The sequence below is a fragment of the Suricata suricatta genome, chromosome 7, assembly GCF_006229205.1.
Source record: "Suricata suricatta isolate VVHF042 chromosome 7, meerkat_22Aug2017_6uvM2_HiC, whole genome shotgun sequence".
Taxonomy (NCBI): Eukaryota; Metazoa; Chordata; class Mammalia; order Carnivora; family Herpestidae; genus Suricata; species Suricata suricatta.
The window spans coordinates 140161071-140183574 of NC_043706.1; the positions used below are offsets into that span (position 1 = coordinate 140161071).

Sequence of the window (22504 nt, forward strand, 5' to 3'; positions counted from 1 at the left end):
AGAATGTACAGGTTTTACTAACAAATAAAAAGGCCCGGACATTCTCCCCAGGAACTACCTTTACAGCACAGGATCCTTCACCTCCTGCCCCAAGTAGGGTAGCAGCAACCTCCGGAAGTCTGTTCTTTTCTTTAAAAGAAACTGATCTTCTTAGAATCACTGTCTTCTTGGGACTTTTTCACTCATATCTCCTTTGAAAACACTGACGGGCAGAAAAAGAGTTTCTAAGTAATATTTTGATATACTGTTGATAATTAAAATATACCAAAGCAGAGGGCATTGCAGACCAAGTGAACTGATTTTCAGTTTTGTTTGATCTGTATTTTAGAGATGTTTAAATGAGTTAAAAGAGAAGTGATATGTTCTAAGGACAAAATTCATAGGACACACATACTAGAGGTAATTTGCTCACAAGTGAAAACATTATTAAGAACTCAGTAAACATGTTTTGTCAGGTAAAATTAACTAGATATGAATTTGATAATTCAAGGTTCTAGAGGCAATGAAAATTTAGTCTGGTAGATGCCACTCTTTTCTTCCTGGGCTTCTGCTATTACATACTGATCCTGCATCCAACTTGGCTTGCTTCTCTATCTATTTACATCACTGAAAGCCAATTTTCACCCCCTCAGGAAGGAATGCTGACTAGGTAAGATCATGCACAGTTCCATAAAAGTGTGAACAATATGTGCAAAGCACTAAATCTTTCTGGTGAATTCTGGAATGAGGCTAGTTGATCTAGAGGCAGGCTGATGCACATAATTGGCAGGAGTGTGTACCTTGTTTTCAAGCTGTATATTAGTATGATTTTAACTCTTTCCTGGGGCAAAAATTAATGTCCCCATCACCAGCTAGCAGTTTTTGAATAATTTTCTCAAATCCTAACTAATACCTATAGTAGTAAAGCAAAATACATAAACTTCTGGCAAGAGTAAGAACTGGAATGAGCTTCCTATCTACTTCTGGAACCTGGGGTTGATTTCAGTCAATTACAAGGCTGGTGACACTGATCAAAACAAAATGGACACATCCAATGTCTCTAGGCTTTCTAGGCTTTCTAATGTGAAAACAGGTTAGAAGTAAGAATGCGGGGGACTAGCCCACGCACCACAGTCGAAAGGTCCCAAGTAGGGGGTTGGTGTCGGTGAAAATATCTCTAAGAAAGAAGATGGACAAGACGAACAGACAAGACAGACGAGACAGACAGCGTGGATGGCAGTTGGTAAAAAAGGACACGTTTATTGAGATAGCCAGGGTCTTATATACCCTGGGTGATTACATCATTTTTATCAGTAAGTAATAGGTTTAAGTCATTGCAAAAAGAATCCCCTAATAATAGTCTGGTTTTAAACATATGATAAGTCTGAAGAATTCTATGAGGAGATATACATTCCTTAACACCCTTCATTAATTATTCAAGGGTGGGATGCTTATCCTTAAGCAAATCTTTTGGGAGAGATTTATGTTCACTCCCTACAGCCTTAAGCAAATCTTTTGGGAGAAGATTATGTTCACTCCCTACAGTAGACAAAGAGCCAGAAAATAAAGTAAATCATAGGATGAGCAGAAGCCACATGTGCGGCCCAAGAGGCAAAACATTGTGTGAGCGTTATTATTGCCGACTGGGCCCCAACATAAGAAGACACCTGTCTTTCTCCTTCTGTCTTTGGTTCAGGACCCTGGATGGGGTCATTCAGAACTAAAGAGAAGAGCACACACCTGACACCTCATGGACACGCGGCTTTATGGCCCAATTATAGTTGCTCCCCGTACCCCCACTTTTGGGCTTTGCTGGGTCAGGAAGTCCAGGAGAGCACAGCGTAAAGCAGTCAGGGTTGGCAAGGGAGCACGTATGCCGAGAGCACCCGGAAAGCTTTGGAGGCAAGGATGAGCTGAACCCTCTCAGCAGCCTGAGCTATGGGCGCAGGTTTCCATTTACTCCATCCGGTTAGGAAAACATAAATCCATCAATCCCCAGCAGAGCAATTCCAGGGAGGAGCCTCTAGAAACTTTGCATATTAAACTCAAAAGGGGAGTCCAGTGGTGGCCAGGAGGACGAAGAGACGCCAAGAGCAACCACGAATGCTGGTTGTGGGAACCTCTCTCTTCAGTAGAAGCAAGAACAATAACAATAACACCGCCATATGGGGCCATTCATCAAAGGCTGCTTCACACAAGGAACCAAATATCTTGAACAGTGACTGCGACATTTAGTGTAGGATCCAGAAGAAACCTGTAGAAACTTGTATGACATCCTCAGGATGAATGATAAATGCGGCCTCTAGGAGACAGAAGCGGAAACCTACAAGAGGAGACAAGACTGAAATGAAAATAAACCAATGCTGAGTGAGAGAAGGGAGACTAAAGACGCCAGAGCACAAGTCAGGTGCTGGAAATGGTCATCTGCGCAACAGCAAGTTGTCAGTGGAGACCACCACCTTAGGAAGCTCTCTCGGGAAAGAAAAGTCTCTAAAAACAAGGTGAAGAAGAATATAAAACGGGTAGTGCAGGACATAAACAGGAACTAACAGTTATAAGGAGTCCCAAGAGGAAACATCAAAACCGTGGGAATAGAAATGATAATGGCAGAGGTGATTGAAAGAAATTTTTTTCTGAGATAGAAAATATCCCTGATTTTGTAGGTAGAAAAAGCGCACTGCAGTCTAAAGAAAAGGAGTAAAGAGAGACCTGTATCTAGGCATATTGTGTCAAAAAGCTTAGATTATGACATAAAGAGAAGTCCTTCAAAAATTTGGATAGGGAAAAAGGCTACACACCAAGAAGTAAAAAATAACTGGACTTAAGAATTTGTCCAACATTAATCTAAGGCAACAATGGAAATCAGAAGAGAAAGTCCTTGAGTACATTTTGGCCAGTTCATGTGAGCAAAAGACGTGATGCATGTAACAAACTGCAGGAACGTTGGAGGGAAAAAAAACTTATAAACATACTGTCTACCCACCTGCCATCCAAGAGGTTATTGAGAATATGCTTTAACTCTCAGAAAGTAAAGCGAAGCCAAGAACCCCAAAATGAGGATGTCATAGTGTGAATTAAGAGCCCCTAAATCTAGAGTTAAGTTTAAATAGTTGATGGAAAAGAGTTTGAAAACTGCATGAAATCTCAAGTAATTATTTTGGAGTTACTGTGTATAAAAGTCCAAGGAACTTGGGTCTAAGTCTTCCAAATCGATGGACAAGATGCAAGTAGTCAAAACGGAGCCTACATATTAAAATGACAAACATTGAGTAGACAGCAAGGAAGTGCTGGGAGTCAGAAGCACAAAACAAGGTGAAAAACATGAAATCAAATATATTGGCTCTGACAGTTAACTTTCCAATTGGTTTTTTGGGAAAAAAACTGAACATAAACTCTCTCTGTGTACATAAAACTAAATAATACTGAAAGAGTTTAAAAATAAAAGATATATTGGGACAAACGGGGAAAACAGAAGGAAAGAGCAGTTAATTGAAAAAAAGTAGAATTTAATGTAAAAAAGTTTCTTGTGCATAAAGAGGATCAATTTATATTGATAAAAATGTTCTAGGTAAAGACATACTTAGCATGAGACTTCGTTCTTGGGATGTCATGGCATCATGTTTAAAAAGAAAAAAAAAAACAGCTACCTAAATTTTCCTCTGGAAGAAGAGAAAACCTCTTGACTAAGTGATGATATGCTACTGACCCTTCCTCCATGGCTTGACCTTCGGCTCCAAGATCTATGATCTTGACCAATCCAGGTGGACAGCCTGCCTCTACAGGACCACATGCCCGATCTCAGCATGCCTACGAATCACCTGCAGACATGGTGATTCCACCAGGCTCCACACAGCAGCTGGGAGATGGGTCTGAAAACAGGATTTCTAACAAGCCCCCAGCGTCTGCTGGCGCTGCAGGGTCAAAGCCAGGCTGACCAGGGCCGAGATTATGCCCGACACCCCAGGTGCTCCCACAGGATGCTGGGAATGAGAGCAAGGTAGGGGATGAGCTGGTGGAAACAGATGAATGATCATTTTCTATCTTACATTTAGGAAACAGAGATTTTGTTTCGTTCATGCTATGAATAATTAGGAAAATGTAACTTCAGGCTTTTAGGACCTAAAAGTAACCATTTGTGGGTTAAAATAGATGGTTATCATATGAAGTACTAGGGAAAGAAAAATGAAAAATGAAGTTAAGGCAATAACCTAAAAAAAAAAGCCAAGGTAGAATGTAAAAAATAAAAAATCCGTAAGACGACAAAAGGAAATCCAAATAATCCGTTATGACTACAGATAAATGAGAGAAGTAGTTACTAACCACAAGGAAGAAGTCTGGGTCTGGGAACTTCCTTGAGAGATAGTTCCACTGTCTGACTATTCCCACCCATGGACGTAGTGGGACCGCCAGATACAAGCAAGGATCAGTTAGCTCTCAAAACAAAAGCAAAATAAGCAAGTGCAGCTCCACCAAACTAAAAAGCTTCTGGACAGCAAAGGAAACCATAAGCAAATGAAAAGGCAACCTCCTGAATGAAAGAAAAGTTAATATCCAAAACATATAAAGAACTCATACAACTCAATAACAAAAAAAAGATCCAATTTTAAAAAATGGCCAGAGGATTTGAATAGACGTTTTTCCAAAGAAGACAAACAGATGGCCGGCAGGCATATGAAAAGATGCTCAACATCACTTATCATCAGGGAAATACAAATCAGAACCACCGTGAGCTGTCACCTCACATCTGTTAGAATGGCTGCTATCAAAAAGACAGGAGACAACAGGTGTTGGTGAGGATCTGGAGAAAAGGCAGCCCCTTGCACTGTCCGTGGGGAGACAAGATGGTGCCGCTGCTGTGGAAAACGGTATGGAGGCTCCTCAAAAAATGTAAAAATGAACTAACATTTGATCTCACAATCCTACATCTGTGTGCTTATCTGAAAAAACAAAAACACTAACTCAGAAAGGTATGTGTACCTCCATGTTCACTGCAGCATTATTTACAGTGGCCAGATATAGAAACAACCTGTTTTGACAACACAGGTGGGCCTCAAGGACATTATGCTATGTGAAATAAGTCAGGGAAATACAAATGCCATATGATCGCACTGATATGCGAAATCTCAAGAAATTACAACAAAACAGAACAAAACATAAGTTCGTAGAGACAGAGAACAGGTTGGTGTTTGCCAGAGACTGGGTGGTGGGGTGGGAGAAATGGGTGAAGGTGATCAGATGTTCCAGTTGTAGAACAACTAAGTCTCATGGAGGGTGTTCCATACAGTGTGGTGACTATAATTAATAATATCGTGTTGGTATTTAAAAGTTGCTAAGACAGTAGATATAAAAGCACTCTCCCCCACAGAACTTTCTATCTTCCTTTCTTGCATTCACTTAGAACATAATGGTAGAACGTAACATATTCCCAACAGCCTCTAATGGGCGTGCTTGTGAATAGTCAATACATCAAAATATTGGCAAAATTAATTTAATCAAGTGTGTAACTGCCGTCCATACTAAAATTTGTATAGGTGTCATAATCAAAAGTGTGAAGTGGCCATTTGGGCTCGCCATTATGATGTATATTATACAAAAACTATTGTGTAAGAATCCCTAATATGAAGCAGCAAATAAAGAGTATAATGACATAATGCTTTCCACCGACTAGGGAAATTATATAAGTGGTGAGATCAATTTTTTGTTTATTCATCTTACATTCTTTCATGTGATTCTTTTTGATTATGAGCAGTAGCACACATTTGTGAGATGGTCTGCTAGGAGGCAAGGTGACTCCAGCTGCTGAAGAATTATAAAAATACCATGGATCTACAAATAGACAGCACATAGGACACTGGCCTCATTAGGAGAGCGCTAATGAGTTGAGGTCACCCAGCTAGAAAGGATAAACATGTGCAGACACAGCCAAAGCCACTTAACATTCAAGCAACAACAACATTCTACGAAGCAAAGTACTCTTGTTAAAGAATACTCAATGGGAAAAAAATACCAGCTAAAGATAAAGCATGAGAGTTCATATCACAACACAAAAAAAATTGTTCTGAGAATTCCATTGAATTAGAAAGGAACAAGTAGAAGTGAAATGCGTTATTCTTTATTTGTGATCTGATAATTGTTACTTATATACATTGGCATTTTCCAGGTACATTGTTTTAAAGGGGATACCTATAAAACAAAAGTCATGATTTTTAATTTAAGACGAAAATACCTAATTTGTTCTGAAAATGTGGAACAGGCATCCATTAGGGTTATTTTGGTTATAACACACAAAAAAAAAGATTCAAATGGTCAGTTTTGCTTAATAATTTACATAACTGAGCAATCCCAAGAGGAGTCTCAGTCCAACAAGGTTTCATCTGGTGGCTCACCGTTGTCACCCTCGGCTTTGTTTAGTGGAAGGTCATTGAAAGCTGGCTCCGTCTTAGCCTCCAAATGTTCCATGTGGGTCCAGGGACTACATGCTTGCTTACTCACACCTGTAAAAAGAGACAGTGTCATTGTCCCTGAATCTCCAGAAAAAGTCAAAGTCAAAGATTCACTGTGAATATGGCATTGAGGAGCACATGCTCAGCCTTGACCGCTGGGCAAGGGGGCTGGGATATCCTGGATGAACCTAGGTCATGCAAGCTGCCACTGGTACAGGTTAGGGGGAAGGAGAAGAGTCGGTTTCCCCAAATAACGTGAATTCCATGTCAGCTGCATTTACTGAACACCAAATATCTATCAGGTCCCTAGCATTTCTGTTATGCAGTTGTGTGGAATCATGGGACCAACTGCCGACAAGCTGTGAATAGCAGACGTGTGTGCTCCCTCCAAACAAAGTTTTATGGAGACAATGCACTGTCCTCCATCTCTCTCTTCTCTTGCCCAGTGTTAGCCTGAATTGGATGTCTACTGGGAATATGAAATTGTCCTTTTCTCTGCCAAGCCAGTGAGATTTTTGGGTTAATCTATTCCTGCAGCAAACCTAGCTTATACTGACCAATTCAGATTCCCAAATGAGAACCCATAGCTATTGAGAGAAATTGACTTTGGAATCATATAGCTTAAAACATTCATTTTCTGAAGAAGTCACCCCATCTTGTGAACTTACAGTAGCTGTTGCTAAAGACCACCTTTGTCCTTTTCGAGAATTATCATGGCCACTGGAAAGGCCATGAACCTGGCCTCGCTTCTACTGCTGGCTGTACCATTCTGTACAAATTAGCCCATCACTTTGAGCTCAGGAGATGAATCTGCAATTCCAAAATAAGGAAGTTAATACGTATCTCAGAGAGTTGTGATCATTATGTAAGGTTGTGTGGAAAGCAAGCTTCTAACAAGTAGTAAGTGTTGTGTTGAATATGAGCAATCATGGTCAGGTGGGATTATACAGCCCAGTTCTCTCTGATGGTCGCTGTTCTTTCTTCCTTCCCCTCTACCCATTTCTCTCACATTTAATCTTTCAGTTACCATCTTGAATTCTCCACCTAAGAAGTCATAATATAAAACTGGTGTCACTCTACAAAATTTTCTGTACAGAAATAATGTGTTCATAGATACAGGGTGATAGCTATCTGGGGCAGGGGTTAGACAATCCCAGAAATATTTGAACAGTTATCTGGTCACTCAAAGAGGAAAGATTTTTTCCTGAACCTGTAATGGGGAGTGGAAATCAGGCCCAGCCCTGTTTGAGTAGGGGAAGATGAATGAGAGAGATGCAAAACAAAAATGAGAGAGGTGGCAGAGGTGATGGAGATGGAGCATATAGTTGTCCGTGAAAAAAAAAAAAACACCACAGTTGAATAAAAGGAATAAAGAGCTAAAAATAAAGAGCTATTACATTTTCAAACTGAATTCACGATGTATTGGCTATCCTTTTCCCATTATGAAATAAACAAAGCTTATCAATTTCCAGGATCATGTGATGGTTAAGAGCAGAGTCTGTGAAATCAAGCCATTTGGTCAAAATCCTAACTCTACCACTTACCAGCTTTCAGACAAGTTAACCACGTTGAGGCTCAGTTTATAAAATTGATGGAAGAATGGTACCCAACTTATGGGTGATTTCAGTGATTGAGCAAATACATTTCAAGCTCTTAGCAGAACACCTAGTGTAAGTATGGTAGTTATCATCACCATCATCACTACCATCATCATTGTCTGTCTTGATTAGGGCAGTAGTTTTTAGTTGCCTAGGCTAAAACTTCGTCTGGAAGTCTTTGTCCTTCCATGTGAGGGCTGAGTTCTAGTCAGAGAATAGTCCTCACTGGCTCAGAAGATGCCAGAACACTTAGCTCCACCATGATCCTTTAGAGCAAGCTACTTGAGCTCAGGACCCAGCAGGTCTCTAGTCTCATTGCCCAAAGTCCATGGAAAGTCTCTGTTTGCTGTGCATCTCTGAACATCTCTCCTGAACATGTTCCAAGTTTGGCTTCATTTCCACCAGGACTCAGCGAGATGCTGAGAGGAAGTTGGGTTTGATCACACTAAGAACAGGCCTTGAGTTCATGCAAACCAGTCCTGGCTTGCCATTAACTAGCTGTGTGGCTTTGGCAAATTAATTATTTCATTTCCTCCAGGGGATTATAAAATCTACTGCCCAGAGATGATGTAAGGATTGACAAATCATATAAGTAGAGTGTTTAGCACAGTGCCAAGTCAAGGTGGTAATAAGAACAAATTATTATTTTCACTTTCTCAGTGTTCCTTCATGGTCCTATCTCTGCAGACTTCCTAACTTTGGGTCATTGAAAAATTAATAAATTTGGAGACTATAACTCTCATCCAAGTTACAGTAAAAATGTTAAGTGGCAAATGAATTAGATCAAGTGTAGACCTTGGTGGTATTGCTTGGATTCCATTTTTCAAACAGGAAAAAAGAAAGAAAAAAGAAATAAAAAGCCTAATTCTTCAACCATATCTATACTTTGCCTATAAGAGACATCTTTCCAGGGGTACCTAGAGGGCTCAGTTGGTTAGGTGTCCAACTCTTGATTTCAGCTCAGGTTATGATGCCAGGGTCAAGAGATCAGGCCCTGCATCCAGCTTCATACTGAGCATGGAGTCTGCTTGGGATTCTCTCTTTCCCTCTGCCCCTCTCTCCTGCTCATACTCTCTCTCTTTCTAAAACAAAGCAAGACAAAACAAAACAAAAGAAAAAAAAACCAAGGTCTTGCTTTGCTGATATAGTCCTTTTATGATCTCCTGTATGAGTAAGCTTGTCAGAACACATGAAGTAAGCTCGGCCTGACATAGAGAACTCTCCCTGGCTCATAGTAATCACTGCTGTTTTCTTGGGAGCTCTCAGATAACCTGCTTGAATAGCCAACCCCAGAATCCTTCCAGATATTGACGCCACGCTTAGCAGAGGGACCTCTGCAAATCCTGCTCTGGAGTGGAGAGAGCAGCTCCTTCTTGCAAATGCCTTCTGTTTGGTGCCACGGCTCTCAGGGGACCGGTTTTGTGGGAAGCCTGTGATGTTATGTCCTTCCTCATAGTCTGCTACTTCCACTGTCTTAAAGCTGGGGCAGATTTAGAAACCTTCCCTCCACCAGCGGAGGGAAATACAACCGTAAATCCCAGAGGTAGTGCCTGCTTGTAATAGCAGATTGTGACTTGGCCTTATTCAGAGGATGGAGTCAGTGTTGGCCAAGCCCTTCCCTTGGTCATCATTCCATCTGTCACCCACTCCTTTGGGCTACACTGAGCCAGCAAGGGATCAAGGTGCAAAGAGCCAAACCCTGCACCACTTTCTGACAGGGCAGGGTGGTGGTAAGCTTACTCTTCGCTGCTGTTGGAGGTGTTCACTATGTGTGAAAACAAGCACAGAGCAACCTTGTTTGCAGCAAGAGAGAGGAGCGCACAGGATTACGTTGTAATTCAGCTTCCTTCATGTCTACAGAGCTGTGAGTAGAAGGTGGATCATGCTAGTATATGGAATGCTTACCAGAAAACAATGAATTAAAGACAAAATTGTAGCCCTTATTGTAGGCTTTCTGGATGTCCATAATAGCTGAGCTAAGTCTCTGATGCTTTAATTGCCCAAGAATATGAGAAGTCAGACCATATCATATTTATTTAGCAATTGGGTTCTGTTACTTTTAATTAATTTTTTTTTATTTGAGAGAGAGAGAGAGAGCATGAGCTGGGAAGAGGGGCAGAGGGAGAGAGAGAGGGAGAGAGAGAACCTTAAGCAGGCTCCACACTGAGCAGGGAGCCTGTTGCAGGGCTCGATCCCAGGACCCCAGGATCATGACCTGAGCTGAAATCAGGAGTAGGACGCTCAACTGATTGAGCCACCCAGGCACCCCTTTCTTATGTTTTATTTATTTTAGAAAGAGAGCACACATGAGCAGGGGAGAGGACCAGAGGAAGAGAGAGAGAATTGAGTTCTGTTTTGGAAGAAGGAAAATTTCTACAATTTTGAAACCTACACTTAGTTTGAAAACATATTGTGAATTCGTTATATTCTGTAAATTAATGGATTAGATGATTAGCTCCCCTTGACCAGAAAAATTTACAACCATTTCGATCTAATTCAAGTAATATATTAGGCCAAAAAGGTTAAATGTTTATAAAATATTTTAACTTCAGAAAATACTTCTGATTCATGAAGATATCTGTAATAAGCAAATTCCTAGAGATAGAAAGTAGACAAGAGGTGACTAGGGGCTGGAAAGGAGGGCACTGGGGAGTTTCTACAGAATGGGTATAGGGTTTCTTTTCTGGGTCCTGGAAAAGTTTTGGAAATAGATAGTGATAATTGCACAGCATTGTGAATATTAGTAATGTCAGAGAGCTGTACCCTGAAAAATGGTCAAATGGTCCTTAATATTATACACATTTTATATAATAAAATAAAAATAGTCGTTTAAGATAACAAAATAGCTTGAAAAGATGTGAGCTCTTTGTGTGCAATCTTTCATTTATGCATGTGAGAGGGTTTTCTTTTTTTTTTAATATTTTTACATGGTAGTACTTGTTTTGCTTGTTGGTGGTGTTTGCTTATTTAATACATTCCATCAAGGACAGAAATTTAAAAAAATATGTAAATAAATATTAAAAAACTGAAATAAAATGTAACAATCAAAGATTTAAAAAAAAGATATCAAAATAAATGAGAATGATCTAAAAACTAAAATGTCTGCCCTAAGCATTATAATGCTATATTTTCTTTCAGAAATCCTGACCTCTGTCATATGACCAAAGATAAATACTAGAAAGCTAAGATCAATTTAACAATGTTTGTGATAATATAATTACTACAGACACCAACTGAATTCACTCAAAAACAATAGAACCAATAAGAGAATTCAGTAAGTTAGCCAGTATATAAAAATAATATGTTTTTATGTATGTGTTATCAATCATTTTCAGAAGGCATATTGGAATAAAATGCTCTTAGACAAATAGTACAAAGTATAAAATTCCTTTGAGTAAACCTAACAAATTATGTGGAATCTACATGAAAAATACCATAAAACTTTTCTGAGGAGCTTAAAGACAAAAAGGAAAACTGAAGAGATACATGTTTCTAATGGAAAGATTCAGTAGGAAAGATGAAAATTTCCTCCCAAATGAATCTCTAAATTTATTAAAATTTTGATCAGTCTCAAGCATGCTTTTTAACCTGACCAAATTATTTTAAAGTTTGTCTCAAGATATAAGTGGTTAAGAATAATCAAGAAAATACTGGGAAAGAATAAGAGAGTTCCACATTCCACTGTATGAAAATTTACAAAGCTGTGATCATGAAGAATAATATTTTTAGGTAAATATGCAAAGTATACTGAACTGTTTTAGGCAGTATTTAAAAATTGTGTTTTTTAATGGAATAAACCCTATGTCTGTATATGCCTCTGGAAAATATGATCTCTACTGGTAGCAGCAGAACATAGACTTCTGTTCTACACAATGAGAACATTGTGAAAATCTGCTTTATAAGCGACTCACCTGTATCTTACAAATATTTTCCTATTTTTAAAAAATATTTTCTGTTTGATGACTTTAATAACTCTAGCTTTGCATTATGTAGGTACACCTGACTTTATTTAATCCATTGTTTTGGAAACAATTGGATTGTTTCTAGTTTTAAATTATACTATCCATCACATTCTTCCCTACCACTCTTTCTGCACGATTGCATACTTCCTTAGATCAAATGCCCAGAAGTGAAATTGCTGGGTTAATTATACCCATACAGTGGTTCCCACCCACCCCTACCCCTTGCCCCCCCACCTGTATTCATGGTGTCACTTTCCATGGTTTCCATTTCCTGTGGTCAACTGCACTCTAGAGACAGATGACCCTACTTCTAGCATGTGTCAGAAAGTCAGTAGTTGCCTGTCGCAATGCCTACGTCATTCCCCTCACTCGATCTCATCCTAGGCATATAGTACAATAAGATATTTAGAGAGGGAGAGAGACACATTCACATAACTTTTACTACAGTATATTGTTATCATTGTTCTATTAGTTATAATTTTTAATTTCTTAGTGTACGTAATTTATAAATTAAACTTATGGTAAGAATGCACATATAGAAAAAAACATGGCGTATGTGAGCTTTGGTACTATCTGCTGTTTCAAGCATTTACTGGGGGTCTTGGAACACATCCCCCAAAGATAAGGGGGGGGGACTACTGTATTGCTATAGAAAGGCTATGGTGGCTTGGAATGCGGTATCTATGAGAGTCCCTCTTTTCCTAAACCTGGGTCCACACTGAGTATTAAATTTTCAAAACCTTTTTGTTAAATGATATTCAAAATTATTAAGTAGTGTTTCTTTTGATTACTAATAAAGTTGAACATTCTGGAATACTATTTATTTATTATTTTGCATATTATGCATATTCTTTCTATTCTATGTATTATTATGCATATTCTTTGCCCAGTTTTAATTAACACTTCTTTCCTTTATTGGTTTGTGATAGCTATTTATATATCAAGGGTACTAACAGTTGTAGCATATGTCAAAACTATTTTTTTTAGATTTTATTGTTGGCTTTTGCATTTTGTTTGGGTGTTTCCAGTGTTAAAAGAAGAAGTAGAAATATTTCCATTTTTCCTGATTTCCCAGTAGTGAATCACGATAGTAAAAATGTTCACATTTTTTTGTACAAATTATAGCAATAATAGATTTTATGCTTGAGAAAAATCATACATGTAACTTATAATCATCTGAGATGAATAAGTTTTACCACTTTGACATTAATTTATTTTTTTTCCTTATTCTTCAGCAACTTCTATATATATGGAAGCTCTTTCTTATTGATTATTCTTGAAGGCAGTAAGCAGTACAATAGAGAATAGATATCCAATTTTCTGAATAGAAGGTTCCACTGGCTGATCTAAAATATTAGTAGATTTCTCATGTCAGACTCGTTTCAAAATCTTAAATCTTGTGTTCAAAGTTCTCACTATGTCTTGACAATAGCTTTCAGGCCCACCAACACAAGAATAAACACATTCCTGTTCTTTCAACCTACAGAATCATATTCTTTATATCTGTTAACATTCTTTTTCAAAGAAAAAGAACTTTGGCTTTTTTTTAAGCCCTCTTTTTTATTTAATTCCATTGGGATGGTAAGAACAAAAAGACTTACAAGTTAATGGTATGTCTTAATTCCTCAAGAATGAGAAAGAAAAATAAAGGAACTGAGGTGGAAAGGGCCAGTATAAAAATATGCCTCTTGGATGAAGTTAAGGGGCTTTTATAGTGCACACACTGACTTTATTCCACAGTGACTACGGAGGTCTTAGAGCTTTCCCTTGGTCATTCAGGAGGACTCTGCATTCCATTTTATATGCTGTTAAGAGTAGGGTGCACACATTTTACTTGTCAGTCATTGTCCGTCCAATAACATTTATCACAACCATTTAATTCAATCAAGGTGGCAGTGAAGTGAAATAATTATTTCCTGAGAGCTTTTATTACTATCCATGGTGAAAGACGCTATTCGTTTATTTCCAAGTGATCAATTATACATATAGGCATAAACCTCATCAACAAGTTCGATGTTATTATTACTCGTATATATAAAAACTTGACTCTTTAATCAATATATTCTCTGTGGCAAACTCTAACATTCATAGTAAGTGGGCACACCCCGGCTGTTTTATCGCCAGCTTTGACATACATGTTCTAAAAGAACACCACTGTGAGAAGCCAATATTCAGTAACCACGATGACTACAGAACTCTTTTCTACAATCACTAGATGGGCTGTACCCATGCACAGAAAGCTCTCTCTTCTAACATCTTTAATAGGTTCTCTTACTTGTGACTTCATAGTGTCAACAGAAAGGCTTTCTTGGTGAAGAACAAAATCTCCAAAATGAAGTGAGAGTTGTAGGCACTCATTTATCCATTTGTTTTATATTTAAAAAACACAACACACCCATGTGGTTCTGTTTTGATGTCGAATCCTTCTTCAGTAAACAGTTTATAAAACATTTATGTGGATGTAGCTATGAGTTTGTTTTAAGAAGTGGGTAGGGATGGGTAGAGAGAAAAGGCAGACACCCAGGATCTTAAACAACTGATTCCATTTGGTTGATATGGCAAGATGGGACCTCATACTCTTTTAGCTTGGGAAAAACTATTTCATTTATATACATCTACAGACACCCACATGCTTCTTCCTACCACTTCTAAATGACCTTAAGGAAAATATGTACACAATGATGAAACTATCTAGAAGACTGTTTCTTTAATATCTGAAGTTCCCCCCACCCCCCATGTTGCTAAGTAGAACTTTATCCCTATGAACTGGAGTTTATCTTGTGAAAGGAGGACTCCTTTATCTAAGAGGAGACATTTTCTAGCATGGTGTTTCCTGAAATAACTACTCTTCACCTAAACAACATCTACTCAACCCTCGAGTCTGTCTCTGGGTCTAGCAGTCTTCCTTACTCTCTAAACTGGACTGGATGCTCCCTTTGATTCACTGTTTAAATGCCCAATTTCTTCATGAATATTCATCAAACTTGTATTTTTTTTCCCAGTATCTTTTTCCATACTATATTATAAGACTCAAGTGAATGAGTGCCATATCTGTCTTATTCACTTCTCTATCTCAAGTTCCTAAAACAGTGACTGGCAAATACACATTCTCAATAAACATTTCATGAGTGAGGATTAAGTAATATAATAAAGTGCTTTGCTTAATTCATGGAATATGCAAGTATTCGGTATATATTAGGTACTATTATATATACTATATAGATGCTGTGTGATAGTTCATATCTAAACATGTTTAGCTTCATTGGTAGACTTTTCGAATGAATGCTCACTGCCCATAATCTCCATAACAATATTTCTGCAGTTTCCCAGTTCTCTTTTGTTAAACTGAGCTGGGTCAGTAGGCAGGGCTCAGTACCAGGTTACCTAAAAAACAAGTTTTAGATTGGATAAAATCAGAAAAAGAACCCCCTGCTACTGACGGTGAGATAATGTACCTTCCTTTCTCCTTTTCTACCTTCCCATAGTACGGTGACACTTTGCCTCTGAATATCTTATTATTAAAACTTTTAGGATAAATTATATCCTTCTATTTCTCCTTGTTTCCAGAATAGGGAATGGCTTGCAGTGTGTCTAAGTGCTGTGGTAATGAGCCATCATACAATCAAATCAGCCATAGTTATATTTAGGTTCGTTCCCGGAGTTAAATCTGAGCCATCTCCATTCATCACATTTGTGTACAGACGGTCCTCAACTTAAAATTGTTTGATTTAGGACTTTTGGCTTTAAGATGGTAGGAAAGCCATAGGCTTTCAGTAGAAACAGAACTTTGAATTTTGAATTTTGATTTCTTCCTGGACTACTGGCATGTGGTAGAATGTGGATGAGTCACAGCCCACAGTCAGCCATGCGGGGATAAACCACCAACAAAGTTCTTTCTGTACCATACAGCCATTCTGCTTTCTACTTTCAACAGAGTATATATTACACGAGATATTCAACACAACACTTCATTATAAAACAGGCTTCATGTTAGATGATTTGGCCCAAGTGTGGGCCAATGTAAGGGTTCTGAGCATGTTTAATCTGGACTAAGCTCTGATGTTCAGTAGGATAGGTGTATTGAATGCATTTCTGACTTACAGCATTTTCACCTTACATGGGTTTTTTGGGACATAATCCCGTTATAAGTTGAGGGAGATCTGTACTTTCAAACTAAACCATAATGTAGTCTGTACCACACCAGATGTTAGGGGCCACCCAAAAGTGTGATTGCCCCAACATCCATTTTGTTGCTGGAGGCAATAAAGTTTCCACATTTGACTTTTTGTAACTTCCTAGGGATTTCAGAGGAAACAGCAATGAAACCAGTAAATGATACCTTATCATCTTGGATTTTTAATAGATAATTCAGATTGGTTCAAACTTACTCCAGGTGTCATTATTGTGCCTGGCTAGTTTGTATTTTATTTTGTATGAAAAGGGGTAGGGAGAGATTCTGAACTCTGAGCAGATAGTGAGATGGCCAACTATGATCTAGGAAGGTTAATCCAGCAGCAGTGTGAAAAGACAGGTTGGGGCATTTGAGGAAGACAGAAAGAAGGGAAGTCTGGTAGGAGCACAGGACAGTTCTCCAAGTGAGGAGTTTCTTTCTAAGGCAAGAAGCAGAGGAGTAGAGAGGAGGATTGAGACCCAGGACCAGAGGAGCAGAGGTGAGGCTGGAGATTGAGGACTACAGAAGTGAAGGTGAAGATGGAGATCCAGGACCAGGGAGTGAAGGTGAGATTGGAAACACGGGACCAGAGGAGAGGAGGTGAGGAGGGAAACATGGGCCAGGGAAGAGGAGATGAGGTTGGAGATGCAGGACCAGAGAAGAGGAGGTGAGGATGGGATGAGGACACAAATTCAAGAGCCATTGCAAAAACAGGACAAGACGGCTCGACAGCATGAGGAATGTGAGGCATGAGAAACAGATTTTGACCCTGGGGGACTGTGAATCTGGTTGTATCATTACTACTATGGGGAACAAAACAAAAATATAAAGTTTAAGGAGGAAACTTGTCTTTGGAACAAACTCAATTTGAGGTGTTAGAAGATCCAGGCTGTTGTAAATGTGAGCTGGAGTTCAAGAATAATGTCAGGACTGCATCACAGGTATATCGATCATGGCGTCATCCCTTTTGGTAGCCTGGTTCCTTTGTCCCTTCATAAACGACACAGAGTTTAATTGTGGCCAATCTGTTCTTTACAAGATAGAACATGTTAAAAATAAGAGCCTTTGACTTTCTCTTGGAATAGTCTGGAAGCATCACAGTTTATCAGTCACACCCTCTGACTTTCTCTAATAGATAACTTACACAGCCCTTAGAAAGTAGATAATAGGTTCCTATGATGGAGGAATAAAGGTATAGGGGAATTGGCCAAGTTCATACGGCCAGTTAGCAGTGTCCTAGCCCCTCGTCCTCTGCCTTCCCCACTGGAACGAATAGTACCTTCCAGCCCTAGGGTGTGAGGGGACACCGGTAACTTTCCCATCCTATCTCTATAGTACAGCTCGTTCTTGTGCGTTCAGAATTGTTCCAAAAACCATTTTGTATTAATTTGGTCTCTTATTTACTGTTGGTTCCTTCTAAAGTTCTGAGCTTTAAAAATGTTGCTTTTCTTTCCTGCTTTCTTGCAAGTCTAAATAGAGTCCAATATTCACTTCTGCCAGGAACACTGTCGGTGCTTGTTCACCAGCCCAAAATTTCCCCTCACACATGCCATACCCAGTCCTTCCTTCCCAAAGAAACTTTTGTTTCATGGTAATGGTTTTAAGAATCGCATGGGTTGTAACTGGAAAGGGTTGTTGCATAGAAATGTGTCTGTCAACCGTCACGGGGCCCTTTAACCCCAGCGACACTCACTGATCTTTTATCTTTCATGCCACCTGTCCATCACTAGCCTCTTCTGTGAAGGACATGAGTGGCTTTCTTAGGGTTGGAGAGGAATCTGTACAAGGGGGAAGAAGCACTAATGCGCACACAAGATCTTGTTTATAACATTAAAGGCCACACACAGTGCATCATTCAAACTTATAATAACAAAGTTCCATCCAGCTAAGAGAGTACATTTCAACTAAGTGGTCTGTGAATTGACTGCACCTTCATACTGTAGAAATCAATGCATTTTATTTCTGGTTTGTTCCTTTTCCTACCATACAGATGCCTTGAATCTTCGAAACCGACAGGTCATGTGCGTCACCCTCAAGGTCCTCCAACATCTGGCGATTTCATATGGAACCGGTGAGGCTTTGGTGCCCTATTATCGGCAAATCCTCCCCATCCTGAACATCTTTAAGAACATGAACGGTGAGCGATCCCGGGAGTCAGATGTCTTTTAAGCCCTAAAAAAAGGGAGTGGCTTGAAGTAGAGTTAATTAGCAACACATTTAGGATTTATTATTGCTTATAAACCAAGGTCCATTTGGAGATCTAAATAATGTAACTCCCACTCGTCCCCCGCTACTCCCAAGGGAAACAGTAAAATTAACAATTCCATTTATTACTGTTCCCACGTACAGCTTACTTACTCAGTACAGAAGCTCCGAAGCAGTTCTATAATCTTCCAATAATTAAATTGTAAAGTTTTTAATAGTCTTTTGAATACATTAGCAGGTTTTGAGTTTGTCCTTTCTTTTGGTAGTAATTCTACCTGTAAATACTGGTAAAATTGAATTGGTCTAAAATGAATTTCTAAAGCGGTATTGTTAAAATATGGTACATGTGGCTTGGGAAGTTTTAAGAGGTTCTCTTGTTTCTAAAAAAAAATAGAAAAATAGATAACCTAGTTGATGGTGAGTACTGATTATAAATGTTTATGTCCTGATACATTTATTTGTTTTAATTATTCTGTGAGCTGTGGAAAGCACTGCTGAGCTCAGATGAATCTGCTCTACCCTCACAAAGGCACTAGAAAGTTGTGGTGATCTGTTTGGCAGTCAGTGGATGTATATTCGTTCATTGGGAGTGTGATTTTCCTTTTATGTCTCTTTGAAGAGATGTGACTCTAATTTTCTTTTATGTTGCTAACTTTGAATTTCCATACTTCTTATATGCACAGTGTAAGTCAACATTTGAAGTTAATTCCTGGCAGCCATGTAAATAAGTTAGCAATTTGGCAGAACACTGCATGAAAATTTTCTGACATGATCTGCTCATGTACATACAAGAAAAAAAAATCAAACAAAAAACCCGAGTGTTCTTGCCACATACGATTCCTTTGTTTGGAACCACTATTTTTTACAGTATTCATAAATCACCATTAAAAGTCTGGTTGATTAGGCAGACTCTTCAGGAAATCATGGAATCCTCAGAAAGTCTTTAGCTGTCTTTCAATTGTAGGACCTCCTTGTATAGTCGATATTAGACATATTTAGTCACAAGGATTTTACCCGGAATTTGGGAGCGTAACCGTGCTCAGCGGAGTGAGTTAATATCCGTTCCGCGACATCGGAACGGCAGTAGACTCAGTGTGAACATTGAGGCAAGTCGGCTGCTCTTTCAGGAAACTGGACACCCGGCGTCAGCACCTGAACCCCTTATGACCTAACAGACTGCTAGTTTTAGGAGCAGCATTTCCAGTTCATGGAAAACACTTGTTTAAATGTTTTTGACTCAGAATTCATGTTTTAACTGAAGAGCAGCATCGAATATCCCTGGAGTTATAGAATGATTCCACGTGTACACGTTGTTCAATTGTGGTTCATAAAAGAGGTGCTGCGTTCATCCATGGTATTTAGCCTCTAGTTAACTTGTGAGAGACACGGAGATGGCAGAGATAAAGATGAGAGAGAGACAGAGATGATAGGCAGAATTACTTAAATCCTGGAAAATTAAGGAACAGTCACCCCCAAAGTCTCTGTCGTGGTGAACATTTCTGAAGTGTGTGCTTCGCAAGTGTTTCCTCAGTAATCCTCACAGAAACCTTTGGCACGTGTACTATTCGCATGTCGGTGTTTTCACCGTTAAAGTTGCCCCTCTGTAACTGCTCTCGGAGCCTGACCGTCACGGAGGATGGTCACCCAGGCGTCTGCCCTCCCTCACCTGAGTGGGAGGAGGGGCATCACAGCAGGTGTTACTGCTTTGCGTGTCCTGCGGCAGAATCTCGAACTCAAATATAAGCATCATTCTGTGTCACAGAAAAGAAGAATAAGGGGGCATCTGGGTGGCTCAGCTGGCTAAACATCCAAATCTTGGTTTCAGTTCAGGTCATGATCTCACAGTTCACGAGTTCAAGCCCCGCATCGGGCTCTGTGCTGACACAGCTTGGGATTCTCCTCTTCTCTGCCCCTCCCCTGCTGGCTCCACGCTCTCCCAGAATAAATAAATAAACTTCAAAACTGTAATAAAAGATAAAAAAGACAATTAAAATCTCCCTTATCCTCCAGGAAAACTGTAAAGAAGAATAAGCTAAGCCACCACAAAGAGAGAAATCTCTAGATTATTAAACAAAAACAATGGGTTTCTACATCCCTCTCGGACTTTTTATTTAATTCTTTAACCCACAGATGTTCACGTGCTTAACAAAAGAAGGAATTAGCTTTAGGAATCTATCCCTATTTAGATTGTATTTGTGTGGGAATTTATAGTTTATACCATAGCCTTAAATGGTCCCAAACAAGGCTAATTATTTTGGAACATTTCTCAATGCATGCAGCACGAATTCCACATTCAACTGTTTTTCTGCTTAATGTCTCTCTGACATTTGAGGGGAAAAAATATTAGCTTCAGCTTCGTCTTCTACTTATCATAGAAACCTGTCAGTATAATGCCAGAATGCAGCAAACTGTGTTTCCAGAGGGTCATATTACAAAATGGGAGCATTCTAGTTATAAAACGTAAAACTATTCTTCAAAATGGCTACATTGCCAAAGAGCCAGTTCTACCAGAAGGAGCATATCACAGGATTCCCAGTTACAATAGTATTTTTAGTATAGAAATAATTTAACTTTAATAGTTTAGTAAATCCCATTTTATAATTAGATATTCACATTCACGGAACTTTGTATATACTTATTTTATTTAAGCAGATGTCTTTAGCAACAGTTATATTTATAAATAAAGTTATCATCGAAATTTACAGCATGTAACATAAGAAAAAAATTCATCCTTAATTTCAGTGTATTTAAAACAATTTCACACATTTCTGCGTTTCCTCTTCAGATTCAATCACCGTCCCACTCCCAAAATATTTTTTTTAGAATGAGGCCAGATACAAATGACAGAAAGAATGAATGAGACAGAGAATAGTCCTTCAAATGTAATGACCTCAAAGTGCAAGCTTTAGCTTAATTCTACTGACTAATCCTTTTTTTTTTTTTTTTTTTTTTTTGCAATTTCTGGCCTATTTTAATGTCAGATGGACTTTGTTGGAAATGAGCAGCAGGCTGAGTAGATAAAAGCTGGACAAACATCGAAGCAAGTGCGGGTTGGGAGGCGCCCCAGGCGTGGAGTCCTCCAGGGGGACCACAGGGAGCCTGTTGGCAGGGCGGGTAGCGGCGCCCTGAGCCCTACGGACACGTCCTTAGGTGGTAAAACTCATAGCAAGACCCACAAGTTCATTCCTGACCTAAGAGAAGGCGTGGCTTTGTGTTTCTATGAATATTATTTTTTACAAGGTTTAATGAGCCTAAATTTAACAGTTATAAAAACAACAGAAGTCTAAGATGCAAATTGCAATGTGGAATAGAGTACCATCTTAAAGTCAGAAGACACAAATCATGTAACTTCTCTGAGCTTAAATTACTTATAAATTCTCCTAAATCATCGACGTTAAAGGTAATAGCACCTTTGTTTGTAGGGTTGATGTGACAATTCAAGATAATGTGTCCGTAGGCACTTCACGTACAGCCTGGCCTTTACTGGGTATTAAATAAGCCATAACTGCCATACAACATTATACAGGTGTGCAGTATTATATATTTTATATATTACTGTGTGATATTCTATACAAACATTGCAATGCTGTATACACTGTTATATCACGCCATGAATACACAGTTGAATGTTTGGGATGTCGGTTGCGTAACTCACCCCCTTGGCCCTTCCATGAGCCTGTCTGTGAACATGTACACATCCTGGCTTCCCAGCTGGCGCAGTCCCTTTGCTTCAAAGGATTCATCTTTCCTCTGCCAAATGCCAGGTGGGTGACCAAGTAAATTAAGGACTCTGGGGTTCATTCAAAAATAACAGGTTTTCAAATCCATCTCTTCCTGACATCATCTTTAAGCTCAAATATGTGACTGATGTTTTGGAGAAAGTCCCATTTTATTTTTTTTTTATGTCTTTATTTTATTTTTGAGAGAGACAGAGACAGAGACAGAGAGTGAGCTGGGGAGGGACAGAGAGAGAGGGAGACACAGAATCTGAAGCAGGCTCCAGGCTCTGAGCTGTCAGCACGGAGCCCCAACGCGGGGTTTGAACCCACATACTGTGAGATCATGACCTGAGCCTAAGTCAGACGCTTAACCAGCTGAGCCACCCAGGCTCCCCAAGAAAGTCCCATTTTACAAAGAGAAGCCTGA

At 39.2% G+C, this 22504-nt stretch overlaps 1 protein-coding gene across 1 annotated transcript in view; it reads left to right on the forward strand.

Annotated features, from left to right (window-relative positions):
* The window catches only part of PACRG (parkin coregulated), a 474436-nt gene that overhangs the window by 252636 nt on the left and 199296 nt on the right, over positions 1-22504 (forward strand). The window contains exon 4 of the mRNA XM_029945168.1: positions 18144-18290. Coding sequence (XP_029801028.1) covers positions 18144-18290 — 147 coding nt within the window. The remainder of the gene's footprint in view (positions 1-18143; positions 18291-22504) is intronic.